This window comes from Pieris rapae, chromosome 21, assembly GCF_905147795.1.
Source record: "Pieris rapae chromosome 21, ilPieRapa1.1, whole genome shotgun sequence".
Lineage (NCBI taxonomy): Eukaryota > Metazoa > Arthropoda > Insecta > Lepidoptera > Pieridae > Pieris > Pieris rapae.
Genome location: NC_059529.1, coordinates 2427647 through 2447033, shown reverse-complemented (window position 1 = coordinate 2447033; position 19387 = coordinate 2427647). Strand labels below are relative to the sequence as shown.

The window sequence follows — 19387 nt, the reverse complement described above, 5'->3', positions numbered from 1 at the left end:
AAGTAATTTTAAAATCGGTTCAAAGGATTATTGTTTATTTGGTACAAACAAAATATAAATAACGTATTCTCTATAAAAATACTTTATAAACAAAAGTGTTTCACAGTAAAAGCAAGTGAATTGAAAAACTTCTGGTTCATAAATTATAACTTATGCATTTTAGTGACAGTCGTTATTCTCGGATTATTGTTGAGAGGTTCATAAAATATTTAGCAACTTTTAGCAATCCTTTACGAAGAACAAACGTATATCAAAGGAACAATTAATCATTGAAGTTAGACGATAAGACGTATTTATGAAGAAACTTTTAATTGTAAGTGGGTATGCGGTGATTAAAATTTCATCCTTGTGCAGACAATACAAATAACTTGCTCAACTGTATGGCTTTAAAATCCAAGATATAAAATTTTCTTTAATCCAACGATGCTCGCTCATGATTGTTATTAACCGTACTCACAGTCGGATTAAATTATTTTTAGTTGTAGATTATTATCTATAGAGCTGTGCTATTTAATCAAATCTTGTAATCTTTCGTTAGACTATTGTAAGAGTCAAAACAAGAATAAGCGATCTAAGACTCCCGTTTGTATATGTATAGATATCACAATTCGGCACGTTTCTTGCCGATACCTATATTTTAAATTCGTATATGTACGACTCTGTCAGAATGGAAATCTTTTACTATATATTCAAAAGTGCATTTTCAACGGAGATTTGACTGATTCGTGGATAACACGGAAAATTTGACCAGTTAGAACATTGCTTATGTAAACTTTTTGAGTTTCATTTAAAGAACTCTTTGGTAACCTTATGATTTCATAAGGTAATATACTAATATTGCATTCATTTGTCATTTGTTTTTGTGAATCGGCGGCAAACCTAAAACTCTTGTAACACGTGAACATTTTCGGTCAAACATTTATTTCAACTTTCGTTGTGTGCATACACAACAACAAAGCTATGATAGGCGATTCGCATTTCTTAATGAAGCCCCATCTCGTGCCACTATTTACAATTGGTTTAACGAGTTTAAGTGTGGACGTAGCCATCTCTCATCACAACGACTACTGAAAATAGCATCAGTGCTGTGCGTCGCATGAGAAAAGAAGATAAGAGAGTGACCTATCAGCAGATACGGGCAAGCCTAGGCATTGGCAAAAAATATTACACGAACATTTAGGCGTCGGGAAGCTTTGTACGATTCCCCACACTTTAAGCGACGACCAGAAACACCAGCATGGACTGGTGTCGCCAAATGTAAGATAAGTTCAACGGCGGTGACTCAAATGCTGTATTTGACATCTTCATAGGTGATGAAAGCTAGATATATTGCCACGAGCCCTCTGGCTTTGAGAGTGTCCATGGGCGGCGGTATCACTTAACATAAGGTGAGCCTCCTACCCGATTGCTCCCTGTTCTATAAAACTGTTCAAAGTTATCAATATTTCCGAACCCAATTTGAAAAGTTTTCGTAACATTTTTCTTTTTTATTATTTTTATACATTTCAGTATCATATAATAGAAAAAGAAACATTGAAATTAAAAAAACGACAATTTATTTTAAGAGTATCTCTCAATTAAGCCAACTGCATGAAATAAAAATACAAAAAATGAAACATACATTTATTTTACATCTTTTAAACCTTAAATAATAAATTACAATAAATCTCGCATCCGTACATTTCTTCGTACGGCGTTATTATAACCTTCTCTGTATTGGTAGAACACGTTGCTCGAAGATATAACATCTAACACGGCATCTGTGGACAAAAACAAATATTAAAACCTACTTCAAACGTACGAATTACGTCATCACATCAAATTTATTGCTATAAGACTGTCAGTGATTAACATTTGTTGGCACTATCGCAGTTTATATATGAACTTCGTAGTTAACTAAGAGCTGTGGTTCAATTTGCTACGACCGGTTTAACTTAGAGTTTGTCAATTATTACCTAAAGAAAAAATTATTATAAAAGTAAAAAAAATAAACATTTATACGTTTTGTATTATTTTAGCAACAAATGAACTTTTATGTAATTGTAAAAAGCTTGGAAGCTGATTTATAATGAAGAACAAACCAAATCGGGCCGTATTATCCGAACTCGGAATTAATAGCATTTAACTAAAATCAAGTAAGGGCTGGAATATTATAATGAGAAAGTTAAGATGGTGCCACAATAAAAACTATAATAAAAATATCTATAGCTTTCTGTATCTAGATTAGATAAATATTGCTTAAATATATGATATATCTAGATCTAAAGTCAAAGCAATTAGCACTGATATATTGTTCTACTTGTAAGACATGTTTTTGCCAGCATTTTACTCAGGTCGTAGTCTCCCAGAGTTGGGTCTTACTTTATCACAAAAAAAGAAGAAGAACAGACTTTATTAGATTTTTACTTCTTCATACACATTTTGACGCGAACACCCTTTAAAGATACAGGTTAAGGCGGAGAGTCACGTCTGCCCAAATAGCCCAATTGTTATCTTCTTAAATAGCGATTATGTTAAGAAAGTATGATGTTAGTACAAATTAGCACGCACATAATAAAAAAGCTAGATCTTATCTGAGCAAAGTTGAGTATAATGTAATGATAATTCGTACAACCTAATGAGACAGGGGAATTTCTTCATGTGCATTATTAATATATAACATTATTACGTAAGATTCAATAATAATACTTCCTTTCTTCATTAAAATATTTTATTTACAAACGTTTTTATTGCACAACTGATTATTTATTAGTTAGTTCTTTCCTCGCAGCACCATGTGGAACCAGCGACCAATTTAACTTAGGTTCTTGCGAGTTACAAAAAAGTGTAAAGAAATGTAGCGTCAACACCTCAGTAACATATATTCTTTTTTCGAAAATTCAGACTCACATAATGTTATTATCACTGTATAGCTTACACTATCTTAGCATTTGGTGTAGAAATGCCCTATACAGCCCGTTAAATCAAACAGTAAGTCGATTTCGGCGAGAACAATTAGCTTAGAGGGGCTCATTACAACTTGCCCTATTGTCTGAATTGTTTCATTTCAGGATTTACAAACGCTCACTGTAATTATTCCAAGTCTACACGCGTTACATGAATAATGTCTGCGTTTAATTCTCTGTGTAATGGAACATTTGCAAATATATGACATACAATTAATGTTGTTTTAAAATAGTATTTTACATTTCAATTTCTCAGACTAGATCAGCTACTAGAGATGTATGTAAACTCGTCTGTACCAACAAGCAAGGTTCATATAACAGCCATATTCGCCAAGACCTATTATAGTTATTCATATTTTTTTTTGTAAATTAATTAATTCTATATACTTATATATTCACACACAGTATAAGTGCAAATGTTAATATAAATATATAAAAAAATCTTCGTTTACTGCACCAGACGTTATGCGACAGATTTGACATCTAAAGTTCTAATATGTAACTATTAATCGAATATCTCCTCCCTTTTCATCGACAAAAACGCTGCACATATTCGTGACGTTTCGTAAAAAATTATCCTCACGCGCCTAAAGAAGTTTCACTTCAAAAAGAAAGTTGCTGTACAACCTTAATTGGTCTGGGACCTAATTTTCTGTATCTGTTTTATGATTATTTCTCGATCTAAGGCAAGAAGGTTATCCTTCTGTGACTGACACACGCCGACGACTTTTTGGGTCTAAGGCAAGCCGGTTTCCTCACGATGTTTTCCTATGCCGTTTGAGAGAATGTTAAATGCGCACATAGAAAGTACATTGGTGCACATGGATCTAAGAGCGCAGCCACACGGTGCGGTAACGGTGCGGTGCGGCGTCGCAACGTCATCCTATATTCAAATTACTATACCATGACACACGTGGCGTTGTGCCGCACCGCAAGCGAGCCGGACTAGTGCGGACTAGTAGCACTAGTCCGGAAAATGTATCTCTCTTTCTCTCTCAACGTAATTCCCGTGTAGCTCCAAATAATTGCGGTGCGGCGTCGCACCGCCCCTTTACCGCATCGGGTAGCCGCGCTCTACACCTACGACCTCAGATATGTCGCATGCAACTATTACAATATCAATACTATAGACTAATCTTTCAGCGTTAAAAATAGCGATGTCTAAAACATACCTAATACCACATTACCTTAGATTAATATGAAGATAGCAGACAATCGGTCCGATTACCGGGTATCAGGTGTTCGATGCTCGTCGGGTGACAAGAATGAATATTAACAACCCTTGCCGGCGGTATAATTGAAAATAATAGGCGGTTACATTATTTAAGTTACGCGATCAGTTGTATTTTGGGCGCTGTAATGTGTTTTGGGACTCTGACGGCGAGTGGGATTAAACTAATTTCTATATTAGGTAATTGCACTGTTTTATTATATATTTAATTATAATAATAATAAAAGCCCTTTATTCTCCATTATTTATTATTTATTCGAATATGTCCAATATAATATATTTAATTATTCAGCACTAAAACAACATGTTTGCTTAAAATATGACTTTGAAATTTTACACAGATACACATCAATTATCATAAAAAAGAGCAAAAAGCAATTTAAAACGAAATAGATCTTCCTCTTGAAGGTCTACCCAAAATTACGATACAATCTTCATATTGTTGTAAAATATATCAATATTTTCATTAATGTTATTAGGTACGCTATATGAGTAGGCCCATTTGCTGAAGCATTAAAATTAGCAGATAAAAGTCATCTATACGTCGGCACGCATATCTGTTAATTTGAATGGTCCAGTAAATAGGTTAGTAATCTCACTTGATTACTAACTTCGATTTAAATAGTGATGTGTTTTACAATATTCTGCCATGTTACCTTATTTATCATGCTCTTAATGAGATTTAAGTTTTCATTTAGGTTATTATTGTTATTTTGTTTTTTTTATATATTTTTAGTTTATTTATTATTAATTTTTAGTTTTTTTTTTAAATTTATTGTGTATGTTTTAATTTTCTCCTTTAACATTTTTTCTTTTTTTAGGCAAACACATTGTTTTAGAACGAATAAATAAATCAATAAATAAGCGAACCGTACGTATAGAAGACTATTTTTTGGTTTAGTAGCCGTTAATTTTACTAAATACTTGATGTGATTTATATTGATTTTTACATTTAACATATGAGTGTTCAACATTATGAAATTATTTAACAAGGACATTTTGTTACGAATGTAATTATATAATTGCAACGACAAATCCAATTTATAAACAGAAAATTATATGTGTTAAATCTAGATATAGGAATATCTTAATGAGTTACCATACCTTGTTTTTGAGCCTGTGATAATGGGACGATACGACCGAAGAAATCTTTGTGTACCTGAAACATAAACAACATACTTTACACATAAACAATTAATTATAAACCTTCGCAGTCCATCTTGGTGTATATAATGTCTAAAACGGCAATTTGGGAGCATAAATATTTTTTTATATTATTAATATCATAAATATCATCAAGAAAGTTGAAGATTTTTTGAACCAATTCGACTGAGTCGATCCTTCAAGAAAATTACCAATTCTAAAAAGTCGGCAACGCACTTGCAATTCCTCTGGCAATGTGAGTGTCTATGGGTGACGTATACCGTATGCTATCAGCATCAGATACTGACCTCTGGCCAGTGATATAAAAAAACACATTAAGAAAATTATTATAAAATAAATTTAGAAATGTATCCTTTATATATTTCTGTCAATATTTATTTTTTTCAACCATAATTGCAACAAGTACTTAAAGTTTTAATAGCGAAACTAAAATAATAAAGATCCTACCCTTGTGATGTCTTTGTCACCACCAAGTGTATTCGAATTTTAAACACATTTGACGTTTATAATTGTCATTCGCGAAATTATGATTTACGTCACTCAAACACGAGCCGCGTCAACAATTAAAGCCTTCTTTGCGCCCGCGGCGTACACCCAATTAGATGTACACCTTACAACACTCTACATTTGCTAAATCTATACACGGGACTTTATCTCCTAACCCTTAGTATTAAGGCGTATTTTGCTATGTTTATTAGGATCAAGTTGAAATTGCAATAGTACATCGTTAGTGTCGATTGTGGCTACGATGTTAAGGACTGTCTACTAGACACGCGCTTCTTTTAGAACTCATTAGGCAATAAGTAGTGGTTGCGCGTGTTAAAGCGACTAGACTGCTGATATTTTATTTTAGTTACAGTCAGAACCGTTTATGACGACATTGTTTAGAACAACATACTGGTTATATTGACCAAAATGTAACGCTAAATTCTAATATATTAGCTTCTTAATATCAACTGTTACGACTATCGGTTTTTACGATTAAATATGATCAGACCCTGCGATGTTGTTATAGCAGATTTTGACTGTATTTATTATGGTACAACACAGTATATAATGCTATGTCTAAAGTACATGTTACAAGCTATCTTTTCTCAAATATATGACAATTATGGTGAATATAAATGTTACAAAAAATAAAAATATTACATTTACAATTAGACACATTCTTGATTTTTTGCTAAAGAGCTGATTGGGTTATTTAATTATAAGTTCTAAAACTAACGTGTATGCACCTGTATACAAGAAAATATGACATCACAAATTTTACACACAACATAAACAAGCTAGCTAGAGAATTTAACAATTAAATCACAATTGAATTGATCAAGTTACATTAATTTGTACTCATAAATACAATTATGTCAATTTTTTAACGAACTAACGCTGCCGAATGTGCCTCTTTGTCGCTCGTTCCGCGCTCTCGCTTGCACTTCAAGCCTTAAATTGAACCGAGGTAACGCCGCATGCGTCATAAGCGAGGTAACGCCGCATCATGGGTTTTCGTGCGTGCAGCCGGCTCCATCGAATTGTAAGACGTTGTCACATAAAAATCCTTTCTAATTTTTGTTTACTTTAAATCCCACTTGGGATCGTTAACATATAAAGTTTATATTCATATCTAACAAATTAAAGTAATACAAAACCCTCATACCATCGTAATCTCAATATCCATATCGCAGTACAGCGATAAATCGCGAACGACGCCGCATAAACACAATTTCGGTGTCATAAAAGTTACCTTTACGTGTTCAATATTGCTTATTGACAATCATGTGCTGATTTAGATCATGCGATAATACACTCTTATTACGATCTGCACACGGTACTCTTATACTTCATATTACGCGATTTTAGTATCTCGTATAACACGGGCATTCCCTTATATAACGCATTGGTTTTACACGCATTATTTATGTACTGAGCCATTAATAATTATTTCTACGATTGAAATCTCCTATAACGTTAAGTTTTCATTGCGGTGCCAAAAACCAACACATACACAGCGCACACTTACAACTGTCAGGTAAACTCTTAAATACATGCGCACACACCTATTCACACATTCACACATGCACGCATTCTTAATGTCTTATAAGACTTGTGTTCGATTAGTTGTAACTCTAAAACTACTTTACAATTTTTTTCTAATAAATCTAGTTACAAACAACACTTGTGAGAATACCGATAGATGAATTTTATCACAGCCTATTTGTCACGAATAGTTTTTTTAATTTTTATTCTTAGTTCTTTTTATTTTTTTATTATTTTTTATTAGTATTTGTTTTGTTTATTATGTATTTGTATGATCTATTCGTGTCATGTTTGCTTATAAATGCTTGTTACATAAAAAATATATTTTGTGGTTCTTTTACCAATGATTTGTGCGCCGAGCGTTGGCAAGCTTTTTTTTATCAAAAAAAATAATAAAAAATAAAAATAGTAAGCAGCAATTTTATATATACATCTGTATGTATCTAGATATCTGTTAAAGATATGTTTAAACATATAAAGTTTAATTTGGCACCCTTATTAACTATTATATCAACCGATGCTTACATTCCATCCCACTAATTTCAATATTGACAATACTCAAGTTAACCCTCGCAGGCGATATTTTTCCGGCTGGGGAGACTCCGCCCTACAAACAATACAATCACAGCCAATCTGCCGCGCAAATAGGAAAATAGAGTGCGCCAAGAGTCAGGGCCGGTTTCACACATTTTCTTAAAGACATCTTATGTATTATAAAACAATTGCGGTCCCACGAAATTAATGTGTCTTATTAAAACCGTATCTTAGTCTTTAATATAAGTATATACAAAATCTGTTATAACGACATAGAAGGGACTACTCGAAAAAACCGATATTCGTAATAGCCGATGACGTATTAAGATCTATACAATAGAATTCAGCCGGGACCAATACTGTTTTACTGTATTATTGTTATATTTTTTTTAATGAAGCAAATGTAAATGCGCACCTAGAAAAAAAAAGAAAAGTCTATAGCTGCAAGACGCAAGAGTTGCCCAAGTCACTATGGCAAGGCAGAACTAAATAGCAAATCCAAAGGAATGCATTTCAACATTTGTAGGGTAACGGAGGTTGTCCGCAGTGGTTTCAGTTATGTCATAATCTTTGTTATACGGGGTTATAACTTTACTTTGCCTTGTATTGTACAAAAAATGGTCGGCAGTGACGAGGCATGGAATGCAACAGGAGTCAGCAGAACGAGAGAGGGAGCGCTTTAGGACGAATTAGGGGTAGAAAACGGGAAGTAAATAGGAAAAGATATGCCCATCTGATCGGAAAAAGAAAAAGAAGCAAAGCAGGCGGCTTTGTAGGCACTACTCGAGGTGGTTTTAGTGGGTAATGTTCACCTAGTCTCTCAATAGCAGAGATTCTGGTGTTGATCGAGCCTCACATACCCCTGCAACTTTTGAGGGTAGGTATGCGTAAAATGCATTTCAACCTCGGATATCAAAAAAGAGGGTACCGTGTCCCGCTTTGACTGCTTCTCCAAGTTAGTACGATGAAGTATTATTATTAGAACACACGCTTATATAATATATTACCACCAGATATTATAAAAAAGTTTTCATACCTTATCCATGACAGAAGAAAATTAGGTCCATAGATTAATGGGCAATCCGAATTAAATATCCAGAAAATTAATTGTTGTTTATAAAATGGCTGCCAATTTAATTTAGTTTTAAAATACGGTCCTACGTTATTTCTACAACGTTAATAAATGTAGATTGCTTCTTAGTACGGGGCGATAAAGTAATTTCTGTTCGGGGTACGGGGTTGGTAAAGTAATTTGCCGGGAATGAGCGCATGATGAAAGAATAATTCGCTTGTTATGTCGTTAGTTTTAGTCTGCTATTGTGCAGAATATAAGTTTAAAATATTTCTAAGAACAAATGCTTATCGAGTCCTTTACAATTCCATTCGAGAGGATTAGATAGATTATATCTATACAAGTGTTTTTTTTAATATAATAGGAGGCAAACGGAGGCTCACCAGATGTTAAGTGATTTCACGCCCATGGACACTTGCATTGCCAAAAGGCAATTGCAAGTGCGGTGGCGGCTTTTTAATAATAGGAACGCTCTTTAAGGACCCTGAGTCGAATTGGTTCGGAAATACAAAAACTGACGCGAAAACTGACTTAGAAAACGCTCAGTTGTGGAAGTGGAACGAACATTAGGAAGTAATATTAATACAAGAAAAATATATATCCATTGCTTTTCTTTATACAATGCGCAAATGCCTATAAAGGTACAGTAGGAACTTAGAAAACAGAGAGATTTTATTTTTGATTTATTATTTTATATTAAGATCTCCACAATTGATGTAGAAACTGTAGAAGTTTTCTAGCTATTGTTTAATTAGGTTCAATCCTAATTAGATACTATAGTATGACTATTTTACATATTAAAATGCTTAGTATCATAGTTGACTTGGCTATGAAAAGATTTGTTTTGTATACGCCTATACACTTATGAAATTGTAGATTTTCTGTTGATGTCTGATGTCGTAAATTAATTTAATAAATAAACTGTATACGTTATTCATGTTTAAACACATGTCGCTGTCACCACTGACAATCAATGTAGAAGACATTTTAAAAAGACACCCAGACATTAAACAAAAAGACAGAACAAAAATATAAATCAAAGATCCGTCCCCCAATTGTTTCTCAAGTGAGATCGTCTCGTATCGTACGGGATCTTTTCCAATCCGCGCAATTTTCCGCCGGTCATTTTTCATTGTTTCCCGAATGCCCCGGGCGAACGATACTTATTTGTTCGCCGTAAATATAACCTCCATCGTGTTTATGGCTTCGGGTTATACAACTTTTTACGAGAGAAGATAAATTGACAAACTGCGAGATAGGGTTGAGTGGATTTCAGCTCTATTTCTATGGTAATGCTGTGTTGTGACTTTGATGTGTTATTTAAGCATTTTTTATTTCAAATATTTATTACTTTACTTACGATTTCTAAAACCATCACTCTATTAGTTTTTGAAACATTAGTCTTCTTTGGTAGTAAAGTTGACAAACAAAAAAATTAAAAATAAATCAGTGGCGCTACAACCTCTTTAGGTCTTGGCCTCAGATTTCTGAATCTACTTCATGATCGTTTTTTTAAATCTAATAGGCTGATCAGCCTCCAGTGCCTGACACACGTCATCGACTTTTTGGGTGCAAGACATGTCGGTTTCCTCACGATGTTTTCCTTCACCGTTCGAGCAAATGTTAAATGCGCACATAGAAAGTCCATTCATTCCACCGAACCTACGACCTCAGGTATGAGAATAGCACGCTGAAGCCACTACGCCAACACTGCTGCTTGTTGACAAACAGTTTCATAAATAACCATATTATGTTATATAATCATAATTATAATTAAATACTTGTGAATTAGTTATTAATTTATTATTATTAAATTATTAATTATTTATTATTATTATTAACCTAATAATACCGGGTTCAACGTTGTAAAACACACGTATAACGAAGATTCACAGAGAAACAATAACAAAATTATTGGTAACATATGAAATGTTACCAATAATTTTGCGCTGATAAAAAGGTAATAAGGCCAAGATACTATACAAATGGTATCGCAAAATTGTATGACCGCCTAGTTGAATCGTTTTCGAAGGCATAATGCAATAATAATAAAAGCTATTGAAAAAATAAATGTATTAATAAATTTAAGAAATGTATTAAAGAAAAGCTGTGTAAAAAGGCTTACTATAAAGTTAGTGATTATCTAGTTGATAAAAGGGTCTGGGACTACTTCTAATTATTTGCTATATTTATTTTAAATATTGTAGTATTGTTTGATGATTTGCTTTTTTAAAATAGTACCGAGAGATTTTTACGCCGGTTTTTTCCCTCTGTCTTCATGCCGATGAGTAGGGATGCCTACAGGTTCGAATTTAATGACGTGGAATAAGTGATACCTTGATGATGTTATATTACAAAATAAACGTATTCTATTTAAAAAAAGATTTATTATTTATTATTGATTTTATGTATGAGTTACATTTTGCTCACTCAGGCTTTCATTTTTTTAAGCGTGACGATTTCTTTAATCGTGGGAATTACGCCCCGAGAGTATATCCAAACGTAGGCCCTCTCTTTGACTGTTATGTTGCATTCATTCGCTACATAGCAATTAACATTACATTATTTCCACTTACGTACACACGTACCACTTACGAACTTCAGACCACGTGCAAACATTGCTTATTGTATATTTTCTCTTATATCCGCGAATTATTAAACATTTAAAAGTAACAGTTGCGTTGCGGTAATGATCATACAGCAAACATGTGGCATATTGCTGTGCCCTATCTGATTAAGGCAAACACCATTCAATGGTCTCTTTGGCCAGAGTGCCGGCGGCGTAATGACTCGCTCATAATGCAAGGGTTAATAGCAATTTGTTTGGGGGTAGATTTCTTTTATAAGCTTTAATAGAGTTCCTTACATGCGATGAATAGGTTCCATGTATACGTTTAGTATGAATTGCTTTTGGTAAGTAATTCGTTGGTCGTTGGTCGTTTGGCGAATAAGCGTTGAATCTTTTGGGTGATAAATTTTAATATATATAAATCTCCTATCACGATGTTTGTCCGCGATGGACTCCTAAACTACTTAACTGATTTTAAATTAAATTGGCACACCGTGAGCAGTCTGGTCCAACTTAAGAGATAGATTAGCTTAGATCTTTAATTATAGTCGCATTTTTATTTTATTGCAAATTATTTGTTTATAATTTGACACTACTCCAACAGAAGGCGCTTTGTTAAAAGTACCAACCATTCACAAAAGCTATCTATCACATAAGTTCTCCTACCGTTTCCCTTGAATGGTTCACTACTATGTAATATAACAAAAACCTTAGCCACAGCAACGCTTGGCCGAGTCTGCTAGTATACTTTTAAATACTTTGACTTGACGATTAAGTTTAACGCTCACTTGATGTCACTCCAGTGAGTATAAAGTCACTCGTCACACCAGAGTGCGACAGTGCCTGAAAAGGCTTTAGACTTTATCAGCTTCAAAGTTAAAATCTTAAGATTAGTTAAGTTCACATATGAAGTTAACCTTTTATACGTGGCTATTATAAATATTAAAGCAGGAACGCAAACAGCTCTCAAACTAGCTCGTACTGTAAAAGGAGACGGTTTATATACCTTCATATAAAAAACCAATATAGGCACTGTCATCACATAGTTACTTGTAATAGTATTGTAGCACTGTGCGTAATGTACAATTAAATGAAATTATTTTATTTTCTACAATATTATTACCCGCTCTTACTATGAAGAAAGGCATAGTAAGGAAGCATTTGAACCAATAAGGCGGCGTATGTCAAACTTAGGCTGATCACCTTCTTGCCTATTAAGTAAAATTATCAAGAAACAAAAATCAGAGACCCAGACTCAGAAGATTTTTAGCGCCGCTTTGTTTTTTCTTTATTTTTTTAGTACCTTTCCATTACATCTTTATTGCCTAATACATTAATTCGTACGAAGCCGATCATAGCCAATCGATCATTCACCATGAGGGAATATAAATTCACAATTTTAGAATTAGAAAATCCTTAGCATATGTAATTTAGATAATTACATCACCTTTATACATATATTGTAAGAAAGGCTGGATCATATTAAAAAACAAACAATTTCATAAGATCGCAATTGAGTAAGTACTTACTACATCTTTTAACTTTGGATTATAACCAAATAAACAGTAAGGTTTATTGATATAATCTTTTAATTATATAAATCAATAATATTGCTAAACTTAATAATATGTAAAGCCGAGTGCTACGTTGCTACGGCGTAGCGACGTAATTGCTTGTCAATTAAATCATATCATACCTTATGCAAATAACTACGATGTATTTAAAAACATTGTTATTCCGGCTATTACCAATTAATGACTTTCGCATGCTTTTTATATGACTGATAATGCCTTTTGTATAAGGAATCGATCTGACTGTACGATTTTTTTGCAAATAAACAATTTCTCATTAACGTCATTTTAGCTATACAATACTCACAAATCTCAAAATCCACTGTAATTCCAGATATTATCATCGTATTAATAGAGAATCTATTAGTTAACTGCTGAAAAATAGTTAAACTCCATATTTTATATAACATACGTTCAATAAACTCATACATAAACGAAAAATACCCTAACATACTTAGCGTCTACGTTATTCACATTAATTCTTGGCACACGAACCCCTTTCATATTAAAGCGTTTTCTTGAAAATTATATCTCAACTCGGCTCCAATCCGACCGCATGAAACCAATAAAAGCATTTATTATCTGTGCATCCCGCCCGAATATATTAGCGTTACGCTCGTTTAAGTTCACTGTGGGTAGACTCTGTGGCGCCGAAAAAATAACGCCCGGGGCACCTCATATGGCGCGTTCGAAATTCGAAAATTACACCCGTGTTTAAATTTCGAACCGCATTTGACAATTTGAATTTGGAACGCTTGTAATCGGACAGAATTTGTGACAAGATTAGTTACAATGAGGGGTGCACATAATCCTGCTAATACGGAATAGGAATTGTTAGTTCAATTTATTTCCCTGAATATTTGTTAATGCGCTATACAAATATATAAGATATATATAAAAAAATATACACTTTCACCCGAATGAAGCGCATTTTTTATTAAATCTACTAAGTCATTGGAAACGAAGAGGCTGTTTTATGTTTCATCGTTAGAACTATAAAGTTTAAAAAAATACACATTGCCTTGCATATTAAAATATATAAATTATTAATAAAATCTTTGCGATAGTATACCGTAGAATCGCATGTTTTTAACATGTAATTAATATAGCGAAATTAAAATTAATTAGTATTGGTTTCTTTTAAATAAAACCTAAATTAAATAAGGAAGGTAAATATAGAAATGCTATGATCTACAGATGTGGGCAAAAACTAGCTAACAAGCCGCACGCGCCCGCGGCTTCTAAATAGAGCCAGGAGACCAGCGGGTTATAATTTAATTTTCGTACAAGTATTTTAGTTTGTTTTGGTCTGTTTTTATATATAATAATATATAAGATCAAGATGTTGTTATAAATAGCGCACGAATTCTTAATAAGTCGACAACGCATTTGCTGTCTGGCATTGAGAGTGTTCATGGGCAGTATTAATTGACATCAGATGAGCATCCTGCCCGTTATTGTTTGTTTTATACAAAAAAAAACACTCGGTGACCTGTGCTTAAAGAATATTTAAAAATCCTACCCATTGTTATGACTAAAGTTGACATTGACAAAAGATAATGACATTTTTCCTGACAGTATTGTACAGAATGATATTAATAGAAATAGCTTATTTGTAACTAACACTAATAGATGCTTCAAATGAGTTATGCGAATTTTTTTACACCTTAGACGTAATATCTACCAAAATATTTATAATTTAAAGAATTTTTGTTTGTTAACATTTAATACCGTTTAATTAAATAATTAAACGATGTTTAAATAAAAATACGTTTAAATAAAAAGATGGCGGAACGTCGTGAAGCGCATCACGACCACTCTGTCAAGAGCGTACCGAATAAGATGAATTAAATAATTACCAAATCAAGCAAGACTTCTGAAATCCCTGAATAATACCATAATTTACCAGCAGAAAACGTGTAAATTTTCCAGAGGTAAATAGTTTTTATCCACGCTCAAGACAATTATTTGCAATAAAGTTTCAACATGACATTTAAAAAATTAATGACATTTGTATGCCTATTTATATATGGCTAATTTTGCGAATTTTTATAATTTATATATAACTACCTTACTTTGCAATTTCATTTCATTTGAATATTATTCTTACCAATTCTCACAAGCAATACATAATATAACCTATACTTTCAAATCGCGTATCTAATGCCCCATACTCTAATTCACAATTTGCTGCACCACCCGGGAGCGAATTCAAATTTCAACACCGCAAATGAATCCGTTAGGAAAAGACAATTTGTGTATCGTGTATACGGTTACTGTAAAGTACTGTACTGCACTTTGCCAATTATATCGTGTTATGTAACATTTCGTACTTGTTACTGATTGCTTTGAATAAGTTATTTTTAGAATTTCACTTGCATACGTACAATAATCTCATGTTTCTGCAATTTTTATACACAAACTTGAGTTTGAGGACCTGTAATAAAATTGAATTGTAAAAAAAATCCCTCAACAGACGTAATCTAGAAACTATGATAGTGATTAATTACAGGTCATTGTCTCATTAATAAACATATTTTCGCTCTAATCGCGACAGACCGCCCCATATGCGGCTGTTTCAGCGCAGAAGAATCAGTCACCCAATGTTCTGGAATGCGAGGCTGTGGTTAAACAACGTACATAAATCTTCACAGCAGTGAGGTCGCTCCGTGAAGCCTGTGAAGTGCCCAGGAGACTGCTGTGCTTCTGGAAGTAGCTAGGCTGGCTTAATTAGCCTTGGGAGGCCTCTGGCATTGTGAGTGTCTATGGGAGGCAGCTCACTACGCATCGGATGAATCTCTAGTCTGTTCTTTACTATGCCCCCTACTATTTTAAGTAAAATAAAAAGATTTTGTCTTGAAGAGTCTTTTCTTTTTCAGTAAGAAAAGGGATTAAATCTGCATAGTAATTCTTTTATTGACAATTTATCAAAAGCATGATGCAATATTATCACTAATAATTGACAAAACTACATTGTTACATCAAATTGTTTGTACATAAAAATAATATTATGTTTATTATAAACTTTAACTATCTACAATGAAATTAAAAAAAACATTGATTATATGTTTTGTTTTATCATGAACGCTATACATCTATTTACAAACATTAAATAGATTCAAGATATAAAAATCAATGATAAAATTAATAATGTATTGTATAAACTATACGTCGGGGCTCCAGTGTAATCCTCTCATGACGGATGGATCAGCGTTAGTGAGCCGACGTGGAAAAATATCACTACTTACAAGAGTAAGTTGTACACGTTTTAAGAAATATTTACGTAAAGAATATTAAATGTATGTATAAAAGGTATATAGTATATAGTATATAGTATACTTATTCATTTAAGTATAAACTTGAGTCACCCCGAATTAAAATATTAATCATTCCTTAATTGATTTGTGCTGAATCTTTCCTGTTTGGCGCTGTTCTTTTGCCTTTTCCTTTTTTCTTGAGTCACGTCTCCATGACACACGTTGTTTTATAATTACGAAGTAAAACCTTATTATAATCAAACTACAGTTTAAGTATATCAAACAAACCCTAATAACACGGTACTCTTATAACGCATTTTCATATTACGCGATATAACGCGAGGATTTCACATGTTACATTTCTTTACTGTGACATTTATAATGAGTTGCTCGCTCTTATTTTGTTCATTCCATAGTTTTTGCTTAATATTCGATTTCCTTTAACGAGTTAAACGTAAATCATAAGTAGTTAACGCGTTATATGTGGACAGGGGTTACGCGTTTCCTATAACGCGGAACCAAGCTACCGTGTTTTAGGAATGACTACGTATACTGAATGGCAAAATATCTTAATAAAAAAAACAATGTGTGACTACTATGACTCGTATTTTAAGTAAATAATTTCGTAGCACAACTATTTTATAGTGCAAACCAGGCGTTACTGAGAACATTGTCTATATTTCTTTAAATTATCGTAGTTAATAAAGTATGCGATATCATTATATTAACTGTAACTGTTTATAAATTCACAATGTTACTTATATGTCATATACGTATGTCATATTCGAAAAAAGCGTCAATAATTCACTGAAAAACAACCGTTTATTTTTTACGTTTTTTTATATACATGTCTTCACGATCTAGCCTTAACCTAAACTAATTTACTAATATACGGCCGTTACACGTATACCAAAACAAAAAAAAAACAACAAAATCAACTTCCCAGGTCATGTTAACCCTAGCGTTAAACGAATCACCCACGAGGGGGCGTAGCAGGCGACTTACACCCGCTTCCGATTGGCCGCCACCCCGGAAGGATATGACCTATAGTTTTTCTTCTTAAGAACTTCCTCTGGCATTGTGAGCTTGATTTATATCGGGCGGCACCAGATTGATGATTCCCAGTATCCGGGCCTTGGCAATCACATCTGCTCGGGCAATTTCCGAGCATATTCGTTTACGGGGCGCATTAGGGGGCAACTCCTTCCGTCTGAGTGTTATTACGTCTATTATGAGCGGGAGCTTTAAGCTCTATAGTTCATATTTGTCTCTGATATTTTATAAATAAAAAAATAAATCAGTTGCGCTATAATCTCATTAGGTCCTGGCCTCAGATTTCTGAATATGTTTCATGATATTTTTTTTAAATCTAATAGGCAAGTAGGTGATCAGCCTCCAGTGCCTGACACACGTCGTCGACTTTTTGGGTCTAAGACATGTCGGTTTCTTCACGATGTTTTCCTTCAGCGTTCGAGCAATTGTTAAATGCGCACATAGAAAAAAGTCCATTGGTGTACAGCCCGGGATTGAACCGACGACCTCAGGTATGAGAGTCGCACGCTGAAGCCACTAGGCCAACACTGCTATTTGCTGCTCTGATATTTTATAGTAATGGAATTATTGAAATCTTAAATAGCCTCAATCTACAATTTAGAAGGAATTTTAGCTAATATCTTTAAATCATAATTTTCATTATCTTAAGTAAACATTGGAAAACAAATCCCCCAAACGACGTCCAAAACACAAAAGGTTTTAAAGCGACAAATAGAGGGCGGTAATGAGGCGCGCGGTGATTAAGGCAAGTTGTTAACCGGACAAACGACCTACTCTACTCTAATGGCGTCTGATTCAATACATTTTATTCTATTCGGAAGTTGGCCATTTTAGTAACCGGAAGTCTGAATTTAAATTTCGAATATCGTTAGATTTAAAAACGTGTGCGTTTGAGTGTGTCGCGTTTAGACTACATTACAATTAGAGAGAAAGATATTAAGAAGAAATTAAAGAGAAATACAACCAAAGTTATGAATATACATATGGTCGAAATAATTTAATATGGTTCTAAGGTTTACGAGAATAAATAAAATATAAGTTTAATAATTATCAGTGTTTCTAATAAATGTACAAATTGAAAAGAAACAAACGTATAAGGCTAACTGAATTTTCAATACAAAAATGTAAAGTTTCAATACAAGACCGTGACTGTCATCTCTTAATATGCATAATTATTAAGTATATTATAAATGTATATTACCAAGGACCAGAACCAGTATGTTTCTGACAATATCGACCTATTTATATGTTCACCGAGTGAGTCCAAAATAGCGATATTATGTATATTATGTATTTAATTTTATTTGTTATTTACTTGATTTTTAACTGTGTCCAATTTGTGTTTCCACACAAACTTCTTTCTATTTAAGATTATGTATACAAAAAATAAATAAAAATGAAAAGGAGGGTAACTCGCAAACTTATAGCTTTGGAGGTTTCTTTTCTAGATAACCACTATTACATATTTTATTTCATTTTTTCTCGTCATTATCATATTGGCATAGTCTGTAAGGATAATGGACGTTTTAAACAATTATTTAAAATATAAATTGAAATAATAAGAGCCTTTTATTATTTGCATTAATATGTTGCCGTCAAAAAACTACTTACTTTTAAAATTTTCATGTTTAGCAAACTGTCAAAACAAAAAACCCTAACAGCGAATATTGTATTCATAAGCCTATCGAATAATACTTAAACAAAAGCATTAAAGTGAAACCTCTATTTCCTTCAAAGGAAAAAAGGGAAAATGGCGAAAAGGGTCAGTCTATTAGCGAGTATTACTGCACTCAGCCAGGCCATTACCCGGTCCCGCCCATATAATAAATTTACCAGCCATTCTCCTTTACGCTCAACGATTAGTTAGCGTAAAACGAATAACCGTTGGTATATATAGGTAAGTACGAAGTAGATTTAGTTGTCATTAGCATAGCGTGTTCAGCCATTCCAGTCGTTA

At 33.3% G+C, this 19387-nt stretch overlaps 1 protein-coding gene across 1 annotated transcript in view; it reads right to left on the bottom strand.

Annotated features, from left to right (window-relative positions):
- Positions 1 to 1626: 1626 nt before the first annotated feature.
- The window catches only part of LOC110995472 (chromosome transmission fidelity protein 18 homolog), a 33361-nt gene continuing 15600 nt past the window's right edge, over positions 1627 to 19387 (bottom strand). Inside the window, exons 15-16 of the mRNA XM_022262650.2 lie at positions 5281 to 5335; positions 1627 to 1760 (exon numbers count right to left, since the gene is read on the bottom strand). Coding sequence (XP_022118342.2) covers positions 1657 to 1760; positions 5281 to 5335 — 159 coding nt within the window. The 3' untranslated portion in view covers positions 1627 to 1656. The remainder of the gene's footprint in view (positions 1761 to 5280; positions 5336 to 19387) is intronic.